This window comes from Stenella coeruleoalba, assembly GCF_951394435.1.
Source record: "Stenella coeruleoalba genome assembly, chromosome: 19".
NCBI lineage: Eukaryota > Metazoa > Chordata > Mammalia > Artiodactyla > Delphinidae > Stenella > Stenella coeruleoalba.
In genome coordinates this window covers 31,705,852-31,725,506 of record NC_137165.1, presented here as the reverse complement: position 1 = coordinate 31,725,506, position 19,655 = coordinate 31,705,852, and the positions used below count along the sequence as shown (strand labels likewise).

Sequence of the window (19,655 nt, the reverse complement as noted above, 5' to 3'; positions counted from 1 at the left end):
ATGATTCTTAGGGTAAAATTAGCATTTTTATTTATTAAGGAAATTTTTATTACATACCAAATAGATAGCAGGCATTGCTTTAGGTGCTTTGGAACACAACAGTGGACACAATGGCAAAATAATCCTCAGAGAGTTTATAATTTAGATTCGGGGTAGGTGGGGATAAAGTACATAGTGAATGAATAAATAAAATGTATAGTGTCACATAAATATTTGATAATTTTATCTGTCTTGAATTTGGTTTTTGGAATTCTCGAATTCCTCTCTATGCCTGATACACAACTGTCTCATGCAGTTGTTCTCTTAATTATCATCCTGGGGATCCCCTTCATTTCTTTCTTGGGATTCAACCCAAGAATCCTGATTCCTGATTTTCATGGCTTCCATGCTCTTGATTTACACGTTTGTTTTGGTATCACGTTTCCTCTGTGGCTTTCATGAAAGGGTAATCAGAATAAATTTTTTGAGACTGCATGTCTGAAAATATTTTTATTCAATCTTTACATTTGGCTGGTAGAGTTCAGTACATAAGTATTTATATATTGTTTTTCTCTTCAGTATTTTTTTTGACTGTGCTGCACGGCTTGCGGAATCTCATTTCCCCAACCAGAGCCCTCGGTGGTGAAAGCTCGGAGTCCTAACCACTGGACTGCCAGGGAATTCCCCAGTATTCCCATTCTTAATTGTGCATGTTGTTCTCCTAGTCCAGAGATTTTATTTTATCCCTTCCAGAGAATAAACTAGCAGCCTTCTGCTGGAGTGATAGGACAAATTTAAACCAGCTATATAAGTGGAGTAGGGGTGGGATCTGGGGATCTGTGCACTTTTTTTTTCTTTTAACAGCTTTATTGAAGGATAATTGACAAAAAATAAGCTGCATGTATTTAAAGTATATAATTTGATAAGGTTTGACAAATGTATACACCTGCGAAACTATCACCATAGTCAAAATAGTAACTTTTTTCCTCCAGAATTTTTTGTGCCTCTGTATAAATTCTCCTGCTTCTCCCAACACTTCCCTCTCCAGGCAACCCCCTATCTCCTTTCTGTCATTATAGATAATTTTGCCTTTTCTAGCATTTTATGTAATTAGAATCATACACATTATATACTTGTTTTATGTCTGACTTCCTTTACTTAGCAGAATTATTTTGCAGTTCATTCATATATCAATAGTTGTTTCCTTTTTAATTGCTGAGTAGTATTCCATTGTATGTATATACCACAATTTGTTTTTCCATTCAACTGTTTATGGTCATTTGGTTTGCTTTCTGGTTTTGGGTTTTACAAATAAAGTGGCAGTGAACATTCATTTACAAATCTATAGATGGACATATATTTCCTTTTCTCCTGGGTCCTCCTAAGATAGAGTGGTAGATACATGATTAGGTTTTTAATAAATGCTGTCTGTTTTCCCAAAGAGATTGTACCATTTATATTTCCATCAGTAGTCTTTGAGAGTGCCAGTTCCTCCACATCCTTGCTAACACATGATATAGTCAATCTTTAATTTTAGCTGTTCTCATAGGAGTGTAATAATATTTCATTATGGTTTTAATTTGCATTTGCCTTATACCTAATGATGCTAAGCATCCTTTCTTGAACTTATTTGCCATCCATATAGCTTCTTTGTTGAGGTGTCTGTTCAGATCTTCTTTGTTGTTTGAAGTTCAGATCTTTTGCCCATCATTTTATTGACTTGTTTGTTTTTTTACTGAGTTTTGAGAGTTCTTTATAAAAAAACTGGATAGAAGTCCTTTATTAGATATGTACTTTGCAAAGATTTTCTTCAAGTCTATGGCTTGTCTTTTCATTCTCTTGAAAGTGTCTTTTAAAGGGAAGTTTTAAAATTTTGATGAAGTGTAAGTTACCGATTTGTTCTTTTGCTGTCATAGCTAAGAAATCTTTACCTAACCCAAGGTGACAAAGATTTTCTCCTGTGTTTTCTTCTAGAAGTTTTGTAGTGTTAGGTTTTATATTTAGGCATATCCATTTTGATCCTTTTTTTTAAAAATTTTATTTATTTAGCTGCACCAGGTCTTAGTTGCAGTATTCAGGATATTTTAGTTGTGGCATGAAGGATCTAGTTCCCTGACCAGGGATCGAACCCAGGCTCCCTGCATTGGGAGCGTGGAGTCTTAACCACTGGACCACCAGGGAAGTCCCTGGTCCATATTTGTATGTGAAGTATGGATCCAAGGTAGTCTTTTTGTTTCTGTTTTTTATATATGGCTATCCAGTTTTTCCAGCACTATTTGTTGAAGACTAGCCTTTCTTCACTGAATTGCCTTTGCATCTTTTTCAAAACTTAGTCCATATACACATTGTCTATTGATTTATTTTATGTCACTACTGCACTGTTTTGATCATTGTTGCTTTATAATAAAAGGCAGTGTTAGCTCTCCAACTTTGCTCTTCCTTTTTTTTTTAGAGTTGTTTTTTGTTATTCCAGATCCTTTGCATCTTTATCTGAACTTTAGAATCAGCTTATTAATTTCTGCCAAAAAAAGTTTTGGGGTTTTGATCAGAATTACATTGTATCTATAGATCAATTTAGGGAGATGTGATATTTTAGCAATACTGAGTCTTCATTTCATGAAGACTTTATTTCAGCAGTGTTTTGTAGCTTTCAAGGTACAAGTTTTTCACATCTTTCGTCAGATTTATTCAGTATTTCAGAATTTTTGATATGATAAAGGATGTTTTTTAAAAATTCCAATTTCTGACTTGTATCTATACAATTGATTTTTATATATTGATCTTGTATCCTGTGATTTTGCTAAATTCATTTATTAGTTCTAGTGGCTATCTTGTAGATTCATTGGATTGCCTGCAGATAGTCATGTAATCTCTGAATAAAGACAGGTTTCCTTCCTTCCTTCCTTCCTTCCTTCCTTCATTCCTTCCTCCCTCCCTCCTTCCCTACCTCTCCCTTTCCCCCCTTCCCCCTTCCTTTCCTGTCTTTCTGTGTTTCTATTTATTTATTTACTTGGCTGCTAGGTCTTAGTTGCGGCACATGGGATCTTCAGTTGCAGCATGTGAACTCTTAGTTGCGGCATATGGGATTTAGTTCCCTGCCCAGGGATTGAACCCGGGCCGCCTGCATTTGGAGCGCAGAGTCTTAGCCAGTGGACCACCATGGAAGTCCAAGACAGATTTTTTTCTGATCTGGCTGCCTTTTATTTCTTTTTAGGTGTTACTGCCCAGAACTTCTCGTATAATGTTGATTCAAGTATGATGTTAGCTGTGGGTTTATTGTAGATGTCCTTCATCAGGTTTAGGAATTCATTTCTATTCCGTTTGATGAGAGTTTTCATTAGGATTGAATATTGGATTTTGTCAAATTCTTTTTCTGTATATATTGAGATGATCATATGGTTTTTCTTTTTAGTTCTTAAAATAGATGAACATTTAAGAAAAATATCAAACCAACTTTTATCCTGGGTTAAAAACCCTAAGTTGATTGATGTATTGTCGTTTTAATATATTACTGGATTTGATTAACTAAAATTTTGTTTAAGATTTTTGCACTTCTGTGCATGAAGGATATTAGACTGTAGTTTTCTTTTCTTAAAGAATTGTTGTCTGGCTTTGTTATCAAAGTAATGCTGGCCTTAAAGAATGAGCTTTAAATTATGCCCTCTTCAGTATTTTGGAAGAAGTTGTATAGAACTGATAATGTTTCTTCCTTAGTTGTTTGATAGAATACACCAATGAAGCCATTTGGGCCTTGTTTTCTTTGTGGAAAGAAAGAAGGAAAACAAAAAGTTTTCAGTTTCTTTAATAGATACAGGGCAGTTCTTGGGACTTCCCTGTTAGTCCAGTGGTTAAGACTCTGTGCTTCCTCTGCAGAGGGCACAGGTTCATTCCCTGATCAGGGAACTGAGATCTTACATGCTGCGCAGTGCAACCAAAAAAAAAAAAAAATTTAGATATAGGGCAGTTCATATTGCCTACTACTTCTTTTTTTCATTCATTCATTCATTCATTTATTTTTGGCTGCATTGGGTCTTCGTTGCTGCGTGCGGGCTTTCTCTAGTTGTGGCGAGCAGGGGCTACTCTTTGTTGTGGTGGAGGGCTTCTCATTGCGGTGGCTTCTCTTGTTGCGGAGCATGGGCTCTAGGCACACGAGCTTCAGTAGTTGTGGCTCTCGGGCTGTAGAGTCCAGGCTCAGTAGTTGTGGCACAGGAGCTTAGTTGCTCCGCAGCATGTGGGATCTTCCTGGACCAGGGCTCGAACCCGTGTCCTCTGCATTGGCAGGCAGATTCTTAACCACTGTGCCACCCGGGACGTCCCTGCCTACTTCTTCTTGAGTGAGCTTTGGTAGTTTGTGTCTTTCAAGTAATTATTCCATTTTATTTGAATTTGCTAAATTTATTGGCATAAAATTAATAATATTCCCTTATTATCCTTTTAACATTTGTAGAATGAAATGTCACTTCTCTCTTGACATTGGTAATTTGTATCTTCTATCTTTTTTCCCTGCTCAGTCTGGCTAGAGGATATTGATTTTTGTTGATCTTCTCAACTAGGTTTTGGTTTTCGTTTTGGTTTTTTTCTGTTGTTTTTCTTTCTTTTTTATTGAGTTTTATTTTGATTTAACTATTTTCTTTCTTTTGCTTAGCTTGAGTTTCATTTGCTCTTTTTTTCCTAAAATCTTAGGGTGGAAGCTGGGGTTATTGATTTGAGACCTTTCTGTTTGAAATACATTCTTATATCCCCTGTGACTTCTTTGACTCAAGTAGTTTCCAAATATTTGGGGATTTTTCTGATAGTCTATAATGTCAGGTCAAGTTGGTTGATGATGATATTCAAGTCTACTATATCCTTGCGAATTTTCTGTCTCCTTGTTTTATCAATTATTGAGAGAGGGGTATTGAAATTTTTAGCAATAATTATGGATTTGTCTGTTTCTTGCAATTCTTTCGGTTTTTGCTTCATATATTTTGGGTTTTGTTTGTTTGGTTTTTGTTTTTTAAAAAATATTTATTTATTTATTTGGCTGAGCCAGGTCTTAGTTGTGGCACATGGGATCTTTTAGTTGCAGCATGCGGGATCTAGTTCCCTGACCAGGCATCAAATCCAGGCCCCCTGCATTGGGAGTGTGGAGTCTTAACCACTGAACCACCCGGGAAGTCCCCAATTTCATAAATTTTGAAGCCATACTAGTAGGGGCATAAACATCTAGGACTGTTATATTCTTTTTTTTTAACTTTCTTTTTTAAAATTTATTTATTTTACTTATTTTTGGCTGCATTGGATCGTTGTTGCGCGTGGGCTTTCTCTTCTTGTGGCGCGTGGGGGCTACTCTTCGTTGCGGTGGGCGTGCTTCTCATTGCGTTGGCGTCTCTTGTTGTGGAGCATGGGCTCTAGGCGTGCGGGCTTCAGTAGTTGTGGCACGAGGGTTCAGTAGTTGTGGCACACGGGCTCCACAGTATGTGTTGCTCCACAGTATGTGGGATCTTCCCTGACCAGGGCTGAAACCCATGTCCCCTGCATTGGCAAGCAGATTCTTTTTTTTTTTTTCCCCCGGTACGCGGGCCTCCCACTGTTGTGGCCTCTCCCGTTACGGAGCACAGGATCCGGATGTGCAGGCTCAGCGGCCATGGCTCACGGGCCCAGCTGCTCTGCGGCATGTGGGATCTTCCCGGACCGGGGCACGAACCCGTGTCCCCTGCATTGGCAGGCGGACTCTCAACCACTGCGCCACCAGGGAAGCCCGCAAGCGGATTCTTAACCACTGTGCTACCAGGGAAGTCCAAGGACTGTTATATTCTCTTGATGAATTGTTTCCGTTATCAGTGTGAAAGACCTGTTTGCTTTGAAATCTAGTTTATTTGATGTCAAAAAGCCATTTTAGCTTTCTTTTAACTAGTATTACTATGTCATATCTTACTCTGTCATTTTATTTTTAATGTATTTTTTCCTAAATATTTAAAGTGTGTGTGTCTTGTAGGCAGCATACAATTGGCTCTAGTTTTTTTAATTCAGTCTGACAGTCTTTGACTTTTAACTGGGATGTTTAGTGTGCTCACTTATAGGGTGAAGTTTGAGTCTAATATCTTGCTGTTTGTTCCACCTGCTCTTTGTTCCTTTTTTTTTTTTTTGGTTATTTTTAGGTTGAGTATTTTTTTGGATTTTGTGTATTGTCATTAGTGGATGACACTTACATCAGTAATAAAAATAAATGTAAATGGATTAAGTCGAAGTTTTAAAAATCCCATGGTGAACTTCTTAAGACAGATATAGAGAATGATGAGAAATTTAAAGTGAAAATATTACGAGTGATAAAAAGGAAACAATCTACCTTAGGAAGATAGGACAGTTATGATTTTGTGTTCCCAAAACATAAATTCATTATATATAATGCAGATGCTGACAGAATTATAAGATTTTCATAAAATTACTATCTGTAGTGAGTGATTAAAAATAAATTATTTTATTTTATTTAAATCTGATAAACTAATAGTTCCAACTAACAAAAGATTGTAAGAATAGAAGATCTTTGAAAAAGAAAATTGAGAGCTTTATTTAAAAGGTATATGTGGAATTCTGAATCCCAAACTGAAGAATATATATTCTTTTTAAGTCCACATGGAACAGTTTCAACATTTTGTCACATACTAAGGTATATAGAATTCTGAAGAAATTAATAAATTTATATAAACAACATGTTCTGTGACCACAGTATAATTAAGATAGATATCAAAAACACAGTTTAAAAATTTACATATATGTATGTAAGTACGCATTTAAATATATGTTAAATATCTCCATAGTTCTTAAGTGAAGGAGGACATTGCCATTGGAATGATAAATTATTAAAATAGATGTAGCTACAGGATATTTAGAAGGAAACTTTTAGTCTAAAACGAAGTTTAAGAAATTATGAATAAGTGAAAAAAGACAGAAAAAAGAACAATGGTATAGAAGCATAAAATGGAAGGAAATCACAGAGGCAGTGATGAAATAACAAGAGAGTGCCGTGAAATAGTTGAGAGGATCAACATACCCAGTACTGGATCTTTGAATAAATTAATTTAATGGAAGATACTCTAACAAGGTTGATTAGGAAAAATGAAGAAAATGTCCAACAGTATATTGGGAAGAAAAATGGGACGTGACTACAAATATAGTAGAAATTTAAATAATAAAAATATTTTACAAAGTAATTATGGATATAGCATTTACTATATACCAGGCACTCTTCTATGTGCTTTACAAAAATGAGCAACTTTATTCAGGTAGAATCTACATGAAGAAGATAGTTTTCCAGGAAATTGTAATTACCAAAAATGACCTAAGAAAGAATATAATTTAAAGTAAGAAACATTACGTAAATTATATTGGAAGTATATAGTCAAAAGACATCAAAAAACATCAGATCCAGACTAATGGAAAATTTTTACCAGATCTTTAAATATCTGTTATCTATCATAAGCACTTTTTTTTCCTAAAAGAATACAAAATGTACCAAAGCTAACATCTCAGTCTTTGAGATTGATGTAATGTTAATAACGAGTCAGCATTAAGAACACTGTAAGAAAACAAAATTAAAGCCCAACTCTATTATAAACATAAATACCATAATGTTAAAATACTGACAAATCAAAATTAGTAGGATACTTACTAAAACAAAACAAGAAAGCAAGACTTGGTAGGGTTAATGAAAGGAATGAAAGGAATGTTTCATTATCAGAAAAATCTCTTGATTGTAACTCAAGAGTTTAAAGGGCAAAACCACATGAACATATAAGTAGAAATGAATAGAATAATATTAATTTTTAAAATAACATTCAATTATATTCGATCCTCATTCATGGCCAAATTATTCAGCAAACTAAGAGTAAAAGGAACTACCTTAACTTTATTAAAGGTATCTATTTAAAAGTCTACCTTTGGAGGAAATAAGGTCAAGGAGGGATACACATAGTATGCATTCAATAAATATTTGAATGAAAGCTATAAATTTTGGTATTTATCATATGATACCAGTTATGTTATATCGTTATTCTTGGTGAGCTGTAAGCAACTATCTTTTAAAAGACATAAACCCAGTTGTCGTGGATTTTTGAATATCATTTGTATGGCACTTGATAGTGTATTAGTTTGTTAGGGCTTCCGTAACAAAACACCACAGACTAAGAGGCTTAAACAACAGAAATTTATTTTCTCAGTGTTCTGGAGGCTGGTAGTCCAAGATCAAGGTATTGGCAGTTTGGTTTTCCCTGAGACCTCTCTCTCTGGCTTGCAGATGGCTGCCTTCTCGTTTTGTCCTCTGAAGGGCTTATCTCCAAATATAGTTACACTATGAGGTACTGGTGGTTGGGACTGGAACAAATGAGTTTGGGATGGGGACACGATTCAGCCCATAGCAGTTTACAAAGCTGTCTCACATACAGCTTCATGCTTGATCTAACAAACCAGCACAGCAAGCAGCGGTAGATATTATTCCAGTTTTACACATTAACAGACTCTGAGCCACATAATTGGTGTGTGGCAGGACTAGGACTTCAAACTGGTTGTCTTGAGTACAAAATCAGTAGTCTTTTAACTACCATGCTTATTTTGCTAAAGTTGGATTTCTCACTTTTTACCTTTGGTATAACTTAATGTTTCCTAGATTGATAGAGGTTAAGACTTTCTTCTGTGTGTTAGGTCGTAACATTTCTCTGTTCCCTGGAGTGCAATTTGAGAAATCCTTGTTTGAAGGTCGTTGACTTTTAGGGGTTTGTTCATTTATATACATAATGGCTTCACTGTACCAGTCTAAAATACATTTGTAGTTGCTTAGAATTGGATTTATGCTAATATACAATGAGAGAAAAATACATTAAAATCAAATACATTTACTCAATAACTTTACTGTTATAATGGAAATTAATAAACCTAGATTCTTAACTTTCAAACCCACTTTGAAAGAAGCTATTGTGTTGGCCAAAAAGTGCCTTCGGTTTTTAAGTAAAAATAAAAGACATATTTTTCATTTTCACCTAGAACTTTATTGAACAACGTATTCACCCTTTTGTTCCACTACCTTCTGCCATATTTCAGACAACTTCATAATTCTGTCTTCTGAAAACTTTTTATCTTTTTGAGCAAAGAACTGTTCCAGGTGCCTTTTGCAGTTTTCCAGGGAATGGAAATTTTTTCCATTAAAAGAATTTTGTAAAGACCTAAATACATGGAAATCTGAAGGTACAGTGTCTGTTGAATATAGCAGATGAATCAGAACGTCCCAGCCAAGCTGTAACAGTTTTTGCCTGGTCATCAAAGAAACATGCAGACTTGCGTTGTCCTGATGGAATATTATGCGTTTTCTGTTGACGCTTTTTGTTGAGTGCTGCTTTCAGTTGGTCTGATTGGGAGCAGTACTTGTTGGAATTAATTGTTTGGTTTTCCGGAAGGAGCTCATAATAGAGAACTCCCTGCCAGTCCCACCATATACACAGCATCACCTTCTTTGGATGAAGACCGGCCTTTGGTGTGGTTGGTGGTGGTTCATTTTGCTCGCCCCATGATCTGTTCTGTTCCACATTATTGTTCAGTATCCACTTTTCATCGCCTGTCATAACTTTTTTTTTTTTTTTTGTGGTACGGTACGCGGGCCTCTCACTGTTGTGGCCTCTCCCGTTGCGGAGCACAGGCTCCGGACGCGCAGGCTCAGTGGCCATGGCTCACGGGCCCAGCCGCTCCGTGGCATGTGGGATCTTCCCGGACCGGGGCACGAACCCGTGTCCCCTGCATCGGCAGGCGGACTCAACCACTGCGCCACCAGGGAAGCCCTGTCATAACTTGTTTTAAAAATGGAATATTTTCATTGCATTTAAGTATAAGAGAATTGCATGCGGAAATATGGTCAAGAAGGTTTTTTTCACTTATGTGGAACCCAAACATCAAAGCAATGAACATAACCAAGCTGTTGCAAAGGATTTTCAACACTTGATTTGGATATTTTGAGTATGTCGGCTATCTCCCGCGTGGTATAACGTCAATTGTTCTCAATTAATGTCTCAATTTGACCACTCTCAACTTCAACTTGTCTACCCGGCTGTGGAGCATTGTCCAGCTAGAAATCTCTAGCACGAAACTTTGCAAAACACTTTTGACATGTTCAATCAGTCACAACACCTTCTCCATTCGCTGCACAAATCTTTTTTTTTCATTTTGGTTGCGTTTTTATCTTTCTTGAAATAATAAAGCATAATATGCCGAAAATGTTGCTTTTTTCTTCCATCTTCAGTGTTAAAATGGCTACACAAAAATTCACCAATTTTGAGAAGTCTTTCTTTAAATGCACCCTGATATGACAGCTGTCACATACAATCTAACAAAACTTTTGAATGAAGTTAAAGACAACTAAGTGCTACTACAGCCAGCTTACAGAAAAAACCGAACAAAACTTTTAGCCAACCCAATATTTTTCTTTATCTCAGTTTTTTCAGTATATAACCAGAATAATTTCCATTTTCCTTCTTTATTAAGGATTTTGGGGGTGCCAATGCATAGTAATTTTTTTATTCAGACAGTTCTTTTCCTCAAACAGTTGCGATCTTGTAGTAAGAGTGAGTTGATATCTAAGAGCTCAGAGATCCTCATGATGTTTCAGCAAGTTCATCGAAAGCCCATGGCGTCCTTTGTTACCACTCCTGTTCCACCAGACTTTACCAGGTATGACACATTTTTTTTTACTTTATTTTCTTTTGAAGTTTATGTGCAAATGCATATACTTGTTTCAAAAGAAAGCTATTGCTAACAACTAGAACTCAGGTAGTTCTCCCTGACCAATAAGGTAAGTCTTCATTTCTTTGTGAATTAACAAGCCAGATAAAATATTTATATCTTATTCAAGCACTGAATATTAATAAAAGGGCTGGGTATTTGCTCTTGTTAAATAGATTTGAGTCAACTAGGGATATTCATTAATATTCCAAGGCTGCCTCTTTGATAGTGTGGTCAGCCATTTCAGTTTTGAAGATACCTTTTCTGAATTACTCTATCCGTCATCAGTGGAATGAAACGAGTTTTGATATAAATACCATATATGGAGATAAGGGTTTTACAATTCAGAATAGGGTACATGGATCTCCTGTATCAGAGCCAGCAGGAGTGTTGTTCCAAAATGAAAATTCTCAGGGCTGTTCCCTGACAGTCTTTGGAGATGGTATCTAGAAAATGAATCTTGAGCACCTCAAGTAACTCTGCAGTAAAGTTTGGGTACCATTGATAGAGGTAAACTCCTATACTGATACTACTTGCAACAGGTTATCAGGCAAGCAACTCTGCTTGACTTCTTTTTTTAAAAAAAAAATTTATTTATTTATTTGACTGCGCCAGGTCTTAGTTGCCGCATGTGGGATCTTCGTTGTGGCATGTGGGATCTTCAGTTGCGGCATGTGGGGGTCTAGTTCCCTGACCAGGGAACAAACCTGGACACCCTGCATTGGGAGTGAGGAGTCTTAGCCATTGGACCACCAGGGAAGTCCCTCTGCTTGACTTCTTGAGTGTCAGTTTCTGTCACATCCAGTGATTATTTTGATTTCTTTTTTTTTAATTAATTTATTTACTTATTATTATTTTTTTTGGCTGTGTTGGGTCTTCGTTGCTGTGTGCGGGCTTTCTCTAATTGCGGCGAGCAGGGACTACTCTTCGTTGCAGTGCGTGGGCTTCTCATTGTGGTAGCTTCTCTTGTGGAGCTTGGGCTCTAGGTGTGCGGGCTTCAGTCGTCATGGCACGTGGGCTCAGTAGTTGTGGCTTATGGGCTGTAGAACACAGGCTCAGTAGTTGTGGCGCACGGGCTTAGTTGCTCCACGGCATGTAGGATCTTCCCAGACCAGGGCTCGAATCATGTCCCCTGCATTGGCAGGCCGATTCTTAACCACTGCGCCACCAGGGAAGTCCCTATTTTGATTTCTTTTTCCTTTCTAATTGCACAAGGGACTCAGAACCCCAATAATACCTTCCTTTCACTACCTTCTTTTTTGGGTATAGATGGAAGGGACTGAAACTGGGGTTGGGATGGGGGAGGCAGGAGGCACATCAATAAAGAAAAAACCACCAAAAAGTAAAAAATAAAACTCTGATATTTAAGGAGATTTCCCTGGGAAAAGGTCACCTTAGGGCCCTCTCCCTCTCTAGTAAACCTTACTGTCTTACTGGAAAACTTGCCTTATAACTTAACTGTAATTTTTATTAGAAACTTAGTTTATGATTTGCAGTATAGAGGAAGCAGGTGTTCCATCTGTTGATTCATTGATCAGCAAAGAAAAGAGGGCCAAATAAGAAAGGCTAGGGGCTTCCCTGACGGTGCAGTGGTTAAGAATCTGCCTGCCAGTGCAGGGAACACGGGTTCGAGCCCTGGTCCGGGAAGATCCCACGTGCCGCGGAGCAACTAAGCCTGTGCGCCACAACTACTGAGCTTGGGAGCCACAACTACTGAAGCCCGTGCACCTAGAGCCCACGCTCCACAACAGGAGAAGCCACTGCAATGAGAAGCCCGTGCACCGCAATGAAGAGTAGCCCCCGCTTGTGGCAACTAGAGAAAGCCTGCGTGAAGTAAGGAAGACCCAACGCAGTCTTTTTTTATTTATTATTAAATAAATAAAAACATACATACAGGGCTTCCCTGGTGGCGCAGTGGTTGAGAGTCCTCCTGCCGATGCAGGGGACACGATTTCGTGCCCCGGTCTGGGAGGATCCCACGTGCCGCGGAGCGGCTGGGCCCGTGAGCCATGGCCGCTGAGCCTGCGCGTCCGGAGCCTGTGCTCCGCAACGGGAGAGGCCACAACAGTGAGAGGCCCGCAAAAAAAAACAAAACAAAAAAACATACATACATACATATGTAAAAAGAAGAAAGAAAGGCTAGCATTTATGGACATTAAGTTAAAGACCAAAGTTTAGATGTTCAAAGCAGCGGTGATTGTTTCTAAGCTTTGAGATCATGGAACTGAGTACCTTATATTCCATCGGTTGATGATTTGTGATAGAGCCACAATGGCGAATAAAAGGTCATTAAACAAAGGAATGTTATTTATTAAAGGTCATCTATGTGCTCAGCACTGTTGTAAGTCCTGCATAGGAGCCATGGAAGAGGAAGTAATCTTACTGGATATATATTCCACATGAAATGGTAGAGAATTGTATATTAAAATTGAATATTTGTTACTTAGTTACATCAGAAATTCTGAGAAGTCAGGGTAGACTGCTGTGGTAAAGATGACTTCATAGCCTAGAAAGGAATTGTGGAAGACCTTGAAAGATACTTAGAATTTCATTAGGCAGATGAGAATGGGATATGTATACATGAACAAAAATATGGGGATGTGATAAGAGCTGCTATATTTGGAAGTCAGCAGAGAAATCATTTCAACCAGAATTTGAAGGGCTGTATTGTTGGGGCATTTAAGTCTCTCAGGGAGGACTTAAATAGCAGAAAAGTACAGTTCTCAGTCCATAAAGAGTTTTGGTTTCTGGGAGAATGGTCAAGTTGGGATGGAAAACCAGTTTTTACGTAGCTGACCAGTCTGTTTTCTCAAGGGAACAATGGATACTTATCCTGTTTTTCTTCCGTTCATCCCTTAAGTCATGATGAAGTCTCTGGTCTAAAGATTTGCAAATCAGTATTTTTCAGAATACTGGGCTAGAGATGTTTTGAGGCTAGCCTCTCCATATTCCATGAAGCTTCACTGACACCATCGTGAGATGAATCCAGTCATCATAAAGACCAGAGTAGAAGAGGTACAGAAATAAAAGTTTGAGAACATAAAGCTGTGCCTTATTTGCAGACAGAGTGGTAACACCAGTATGATTATAGATAACCTCTGAACAAGTGAGCATAATGTGGAGATGTTAATAAATACTTAAGGATGGTAGAATTGATAGAATTAGGTGGCTTAGCGGTCGTTGTGGCTTTGTGTATATATGTAAAGAATGCAAAAGAAATTTTGAGTAAATACTTCTACCAAATTACAAGAATTTTCCAGCAAATATTTGTAAATATCCATTCATTCAGTGAATATTTGAATGCCAGCTATGTTCCAGGCATGTGCCAGATACAAGTAGAGAGCACAATAGAGAGTTCTTGTTTCCTCATATTGTGATTTAGTGAAAAAGATAGGTGATTGAAGCAGTAATAAAATAAAATGTGATGACTGGTGATAGGGGAAGTATATGTATCCTGTTTTAATGCTTCCCCATAGCACTAATTTATTATAATGTTATTTGTGTCTGAAAAGTTTTGGCTAAAAAATTATACATATGTAGGAGTATGTCATAGTAGGATTGATAATTGTTTTCTGTGCTCTGAATGTTAACATTTATTCTCAGCAAGTGAGAGCCATACTGTACCCTCTTGGTTAGTAAGCTTTAGCTACCTGTATGCTTTAACTTGTAAGCTTTCTATCTCGCTGTTCTAAGTTAAACATGTCCTCTTCATCTTCTGTTTATTTTGTGTCTTGGTGAGCTCTTTGACCCTCAAGAGCTGATTAAAAATAGGACAATGATATTCTGGTCTTAGAACAAAAACAACAACAAAGGAAATATATCACACCGAGTATTAAGGACATGGTGGAAGAAACAGTATGAAGATCAGCAGGCAACTGGGGATTGCCTGCATAATGTCTGTAGACATTTTGAAAGATGTTTAGTGGGAGAACTGAACAACGTTTGTGCAGTTGGAAGTTGCACAAAATTATAGCCAAAAGCATATTATAACTTGACCAAATTTGAAGACTATCCTGGAGAGATTCCTTGGAGCTCTGATTAGGTTCTTGGTTCCAGGAAGGCTTCCCAGGCATTAATTGCATTGGTTCTGATAATTGGAGTTTTGTGTATATTGAATGCTAAGAGAGCGTATCTTGGGGAGAAGTTAGAGCAGACCTCCAAAGGTATGTGACTTCTAATTTGTTATCTGAAGGAATTGTAAGGATTAACCAGACAAAAGGATCTAGGAATGAGGAATGTGAGAAAAGGTAACTACTGCCTAGGGCTGTGGTTAGGGGTGCTTGACAATTGGATAATAGCTCTACAGTTAATAGTTGCAAGGCAAACCGCATCTACTTGTGAAAAAGATGTGAGCTGTTTAGCTACATATACTTAACCATAAAATAAGACTGATGTATTTTTAATAATGTATACTATATTTCCACTGGCAAACCACTAATTTCTTCAGGTACTGTCACAGTGTGAAAATGCTTTAGATGCATTTTATGTCTTATTTTGGTAATAACACATTTTCATGAATTGAACTTTAGAAAATATAGCTGAATATGTGGTGAAATGGCTTGCAGTTTATCTTTTTGGTAAATTTATAATTTTATATATTAAATATATTACACTGTATTACAACACTATGTATGATAGTGTCTTTATCATAAATGTTTTACTATCTCTGACTTTTGAGGTGTTCTAATGACAGTGCTAGAGACTATTAGCGTGCTGTGGGTGTAGTTTAGTTCTCTTTGAAGATGTAGTTTAGTTCTCTTTGAAGATGTAGTTTAGCTCTATGGATGTAGTTTAGTTCTCTTTGGAGAAGACTGTATGGAACTAAAGTTCCCTAGGTAATCTTGCCTTGCCATGAAACTGTTAATGTGCTTATCCTGCTTGACCCCTATGTGATTATGTATTCTTATCCTATAAAATTGTATAGATTTATTTGCTAGTAAATAGTCTCAAAGTATTTAGGGTCTGTCAATATTCCTCATAATTTGTTCCGAAGAAGGAAGTTTGGGGATTTATTGTAATATTTTATCCTTTTGTTGTTTCTTTTGATTTTTTAAAATAGTTTATATGTTTTCTATTTCAGGTGTCCAGCCTAAGTACCTAACTTTTTTCTTTTCCTATTTCCATATTAGTTTTTAAATATCTCTTATAGTTATTTTAATACTTAATCATATATTGCCTTTTTTTAAAAAAGCTATATTATAAAGTATTTGTTGAGTCTCCAATTTAATTGCAAACCTTGGATGTCAGCTTTTGATGGTTTTATGAATTCATTTGATTTAATGTTGTTTAATAAAATTTTAAAAATATTTCTTAAGGCCTTATTTTAGTTTAATAAAATTTGTAAGATGTTACTGAGAGACTTAACTTCGTTTCTTTTTTTTATTAAGATTTATTTATTTTGGGGGGCTGCGTTGGGTCTTCATTGCTGAATGAGGGCTTTCTCTAGTTGTGGCAAGTGGGGGCTACTTTTCGTTGCGGTACGCGGGCTTCTCGTTGCGGAGCATGGGCTCTAGGAGCGTGGGCTTCAGTAGTTGCAGCACGCGGGCTTCAGTAGTTGCGGCGCGTGGGCTCAGTAGTTGCTGCGCAGGCTCTAGGGCACGCGGGCTTCAGTAGTTGTGTCTCATAGGCTTAGTTGCTCCCTGGCATGTGGGATCTTCCCCGACCAGGGATCGAACCCGTGTCTCTTGCATTGGGAGGCAGATTGTTAACCACTGCACCACCAGGGAAGTCTGACTTTGTTTCTTAATTAAATGAAATGTTAAACTTGTATAAGCCAAATAATTTTTTTCTCTTTTGTTTCTTTTTAGTGAGTTGGTACCATCTTATGATTCAGCTACTTTTGTTTTAGAGAATTTCAGGTAAGAGTTTTTGACAACTTTAGTGTTTTTTTGTATGTGTACGTAAGTAAGAGCTAGGTAGGTGTCCTTCCTGGGTAGCATACAGACCTAATGAACTTTGTCACTCAGTGTGTAGTCTTCGAAGAAACAAGTTTTGTATTAGATACATAGAGGTCATTTGTCTGGATTGTTTTATATCTTCTAGATGGATTGCTCCTGTAGGGTGGGGAATGGAACTTTTTTTTTTTTTTTAAAGAAGAGGGTGTACTTAGCCTTTGCTAGTAAGGTAAGGTGAATGGGATGATAGAGATCAATGAGCCCTCCTACCCATCCTCAGAAATAAGAGTGGCGGGAAGTAAGAAATTGTGGATGGGAGGGTATTACTGTAAGAAATTTGTAAGCTTTGTAACTTGCATGCTAAGTTTGTTAGCTTTTACAGCTTTTTCTCTAAGATTAGAAGCCAAGATATTAAAACACAAAGGTCCTAAGGGACTTGTCTTAAAGGGCAGCGTGGAAGTGGGGAATGAAGAATATAAAAGGTCTTGCCTTGGGAAGAGAAAATCCCAAGAGGTGATACCATCAAACTAAGGCCAAACTGAGAACTTATACCAGTCCCCATTTAATTTGTTTTTTCTTATGGGATAATTCTGTGGCTAAGATATAAACCGAGGATTACCCCACATTTTTTTTCCATATTAGAAAAGGATAATTATACTGTGGGGATGTGAGGAAGAAACTTTTTTTTTTCCTTTAACGGTGGAAGACTGTTGAAGTGGTAATTAGATTCAAGGCACTTAGTTATATTTTTCTTTTCCCTTAAATGACAAAATTTTGAGGGTTTTTTTTTAACCTGAAACTTAAAAGATACTGCTGAATATTTCTGTATCATTAAAGTTTCTTTTATTTCAGAATGTTAGTATATATAAATTTATACAGTGGAATCTTGACTTCTTCAGTCACCTTCATTTACTGGTCCAGGACTTCAAATAAGTAACATGAAGTGGTTGGGTTTTGTTTTTGCCTGTTTGCTATTTCCCAACAGTTTTGATCTTGGGATTCAGTTGGTTTTCTTTTACTTTAGTACTTTGCGTCAGAGAGCAGATCCTGTTTACAGTCCACCTCTTCAAGTTTCAGGACTTTGTTGGAGGTTAAAAGTTTACCCAGTAAGTTTTTCATTATTTCTAATAAATTTTGAAACCAAGATCTTTCTTTTAGGGTTCTATAGTACACTGGTTCACTTTTTTAGTGGAGAAAGGAATTAAAGTAATGACAATTTTGTTTCTTTATAGGATATGTTGCTAAACCTGTGAAAAAAATGAGTTAAATATAAACAGTGTAAACACTGGCATATTACTGAACCTTATTTCACTAACATTTAGAAGAAATGTTTAAAATTCTTATTTTAAAAATCATTAAAAAAAATACATTTACAGATGGTCATCAGAAACACATGTGTGTTGACTGCATACTCATGGTGCATTTCAGTATGTTTCTTTGGCCTGTAGATTTGCTGCATATTGGCAGCTGGACCCAGTGGTATGATGAGCTGCATAGTCAATTCCAATGGTAAGAATATAAGCAGTAGTGTGTGCTTTTATCATATCATATCTAGTTGCATATCTTTTTGTCATATTGATGAACATTGCCTACATCTGTTAATTCACTGGAAGTTGCAGAGTAGTGATTCTCATTTTGTTTCTTTTTTGCTTATTACGTGTAATGCTTTTATAAAGAGATGCTTACCTTTACCTATTGTTTGGTTATCCAGTATTACAGTTCATATAGAATAGGCAAGACTCTTTCCTGTTATTTAGTGATTTTCCTTATTCTCTGAAAGTAATTAACTAGGTTTTTAAAAAAAAAATCATTATGAACTCATGGATTTATACATATTTAGTCTCTTTAAGTTGGCTTCTGTGTCACTTTGCTCTGACCCTAATAGTCTAGTAGTGACGCTAGTAGTTAGCTTTCTTGTCCTCTTCCGTGGCAAGATGTTCTAGTCTCATCTTGTACATTTCCTACTCTGTACCTGAAAATTGGTCATTTTATCCAAAAAGCCCTGATTTCTTTTAGTGGGAAAATTGTATTTCAAGACCAAACTGGGCGTTAAGGGTGCTCATTTCTACCAGGTTAGTCACTGTTTCTAGGCTTTCTTCATGAACAGAACTAGGGAATTACATAGGCAAATGTATGTGGGGGTTTGGGAAGGGGGAGGGATTAATATGTATGTATGTATGTATTTAAAAATTTATCTAATAGACTCTATTTTTTAGAGCAGTTTTAGGTTAACAGCAAAATTGAGTGGAAAGTACAGAGAGCTCTAGTCGCACCCACTGCCCCCACACATGCACAGCCTCTGCCACTATCAACATGCCCTGTGCCAGAGTGGTACATTTTTTGCACTTGATGAATTTACATTGACACATTATCACCCAAAGTCCTAGTTCATTCTTGGTGTTATACATTTTAGAAGTTTTATTTGTTTGTTTTTAGCCCAAAGACCATACTTTGAGAAAAACTGGGTAGGAGTGTGCTTAAAATTGAAGTGGAAAAACTCCAGTGATCTTAATAGAGAAAAAATATTTATGAACACTTTACAATTGCTATATAATTATAGAATATCAGGGTGTCACATGTATGTATGTATTTTTTAGAGATAAAATAACTCCTGAGTTAATGCTCATGTTTACAATTCAAATTAAGGATTATAGAGTTTTTTAAACATAATCTCTTTACATTACACCTGTATCTCCTTTCTTCTATTCTAGGAATCCTACTTTTTGAAGCCATAGGAAGTGATAGAATTATAATCTCATAATCAATCACTTATTTGCCTTATTTCACCTTACAAACACAAAAATCTCAGAAGGGGAACTCTAATTCCATCATTGATTTGATTACTGAGAAATGTTTAAAATTTTATTTGGAAGTATACTCTCCACATTTCACTATGCCATGTCTGGACAACAGTTAGGGTGTTCAAAGCTTGTTCTCTAGTAAATGCTACTGGAAGGGCTAATGAAAGCAATATTTCCTGAATTTTTGTGTGTTGAAAATAGTTTCTATCCTTTATAAGCTAAAGCCAGTATTGCTGGA

General features: G+C 36.7%; 1 protein-coding gene across 8 annotated transcripts in view; it reads left to right on the top strand.

The window, feature by feature from the left end:
* The window catches only part of TRIM37 (tripartite motif containing 37), a 155,670-nt gene that overhangs the window by 20,700 nt on the left and 115,315 nt on the right, over positions 1-19,655 (top strand). For 6 of the 8 annotated variants that reach the window (XM_079906086.1, XM_079906084.1, XM_079906080.1 and 3 more), the window contains 3 exons: positions 10,526-10,671; positions 16,530-16,580; positions 17,641-17,722. In XM_079906086.1, coding sequence (XP_079762212.1) covers positions 10,526-10,671; positions 16,530-16,580; positions 17,641-17,722 — 279 coding nt within the window. The remainder of the gene's footprint in view (positions 1-10,525; positions 10,672-16,529; positions 16,581-17,640; positions 17,723-19,655) is intronic. The other 2 variants (XM_079906082.1, XM_079906083.1) reach the window with 1 other exon arrangement.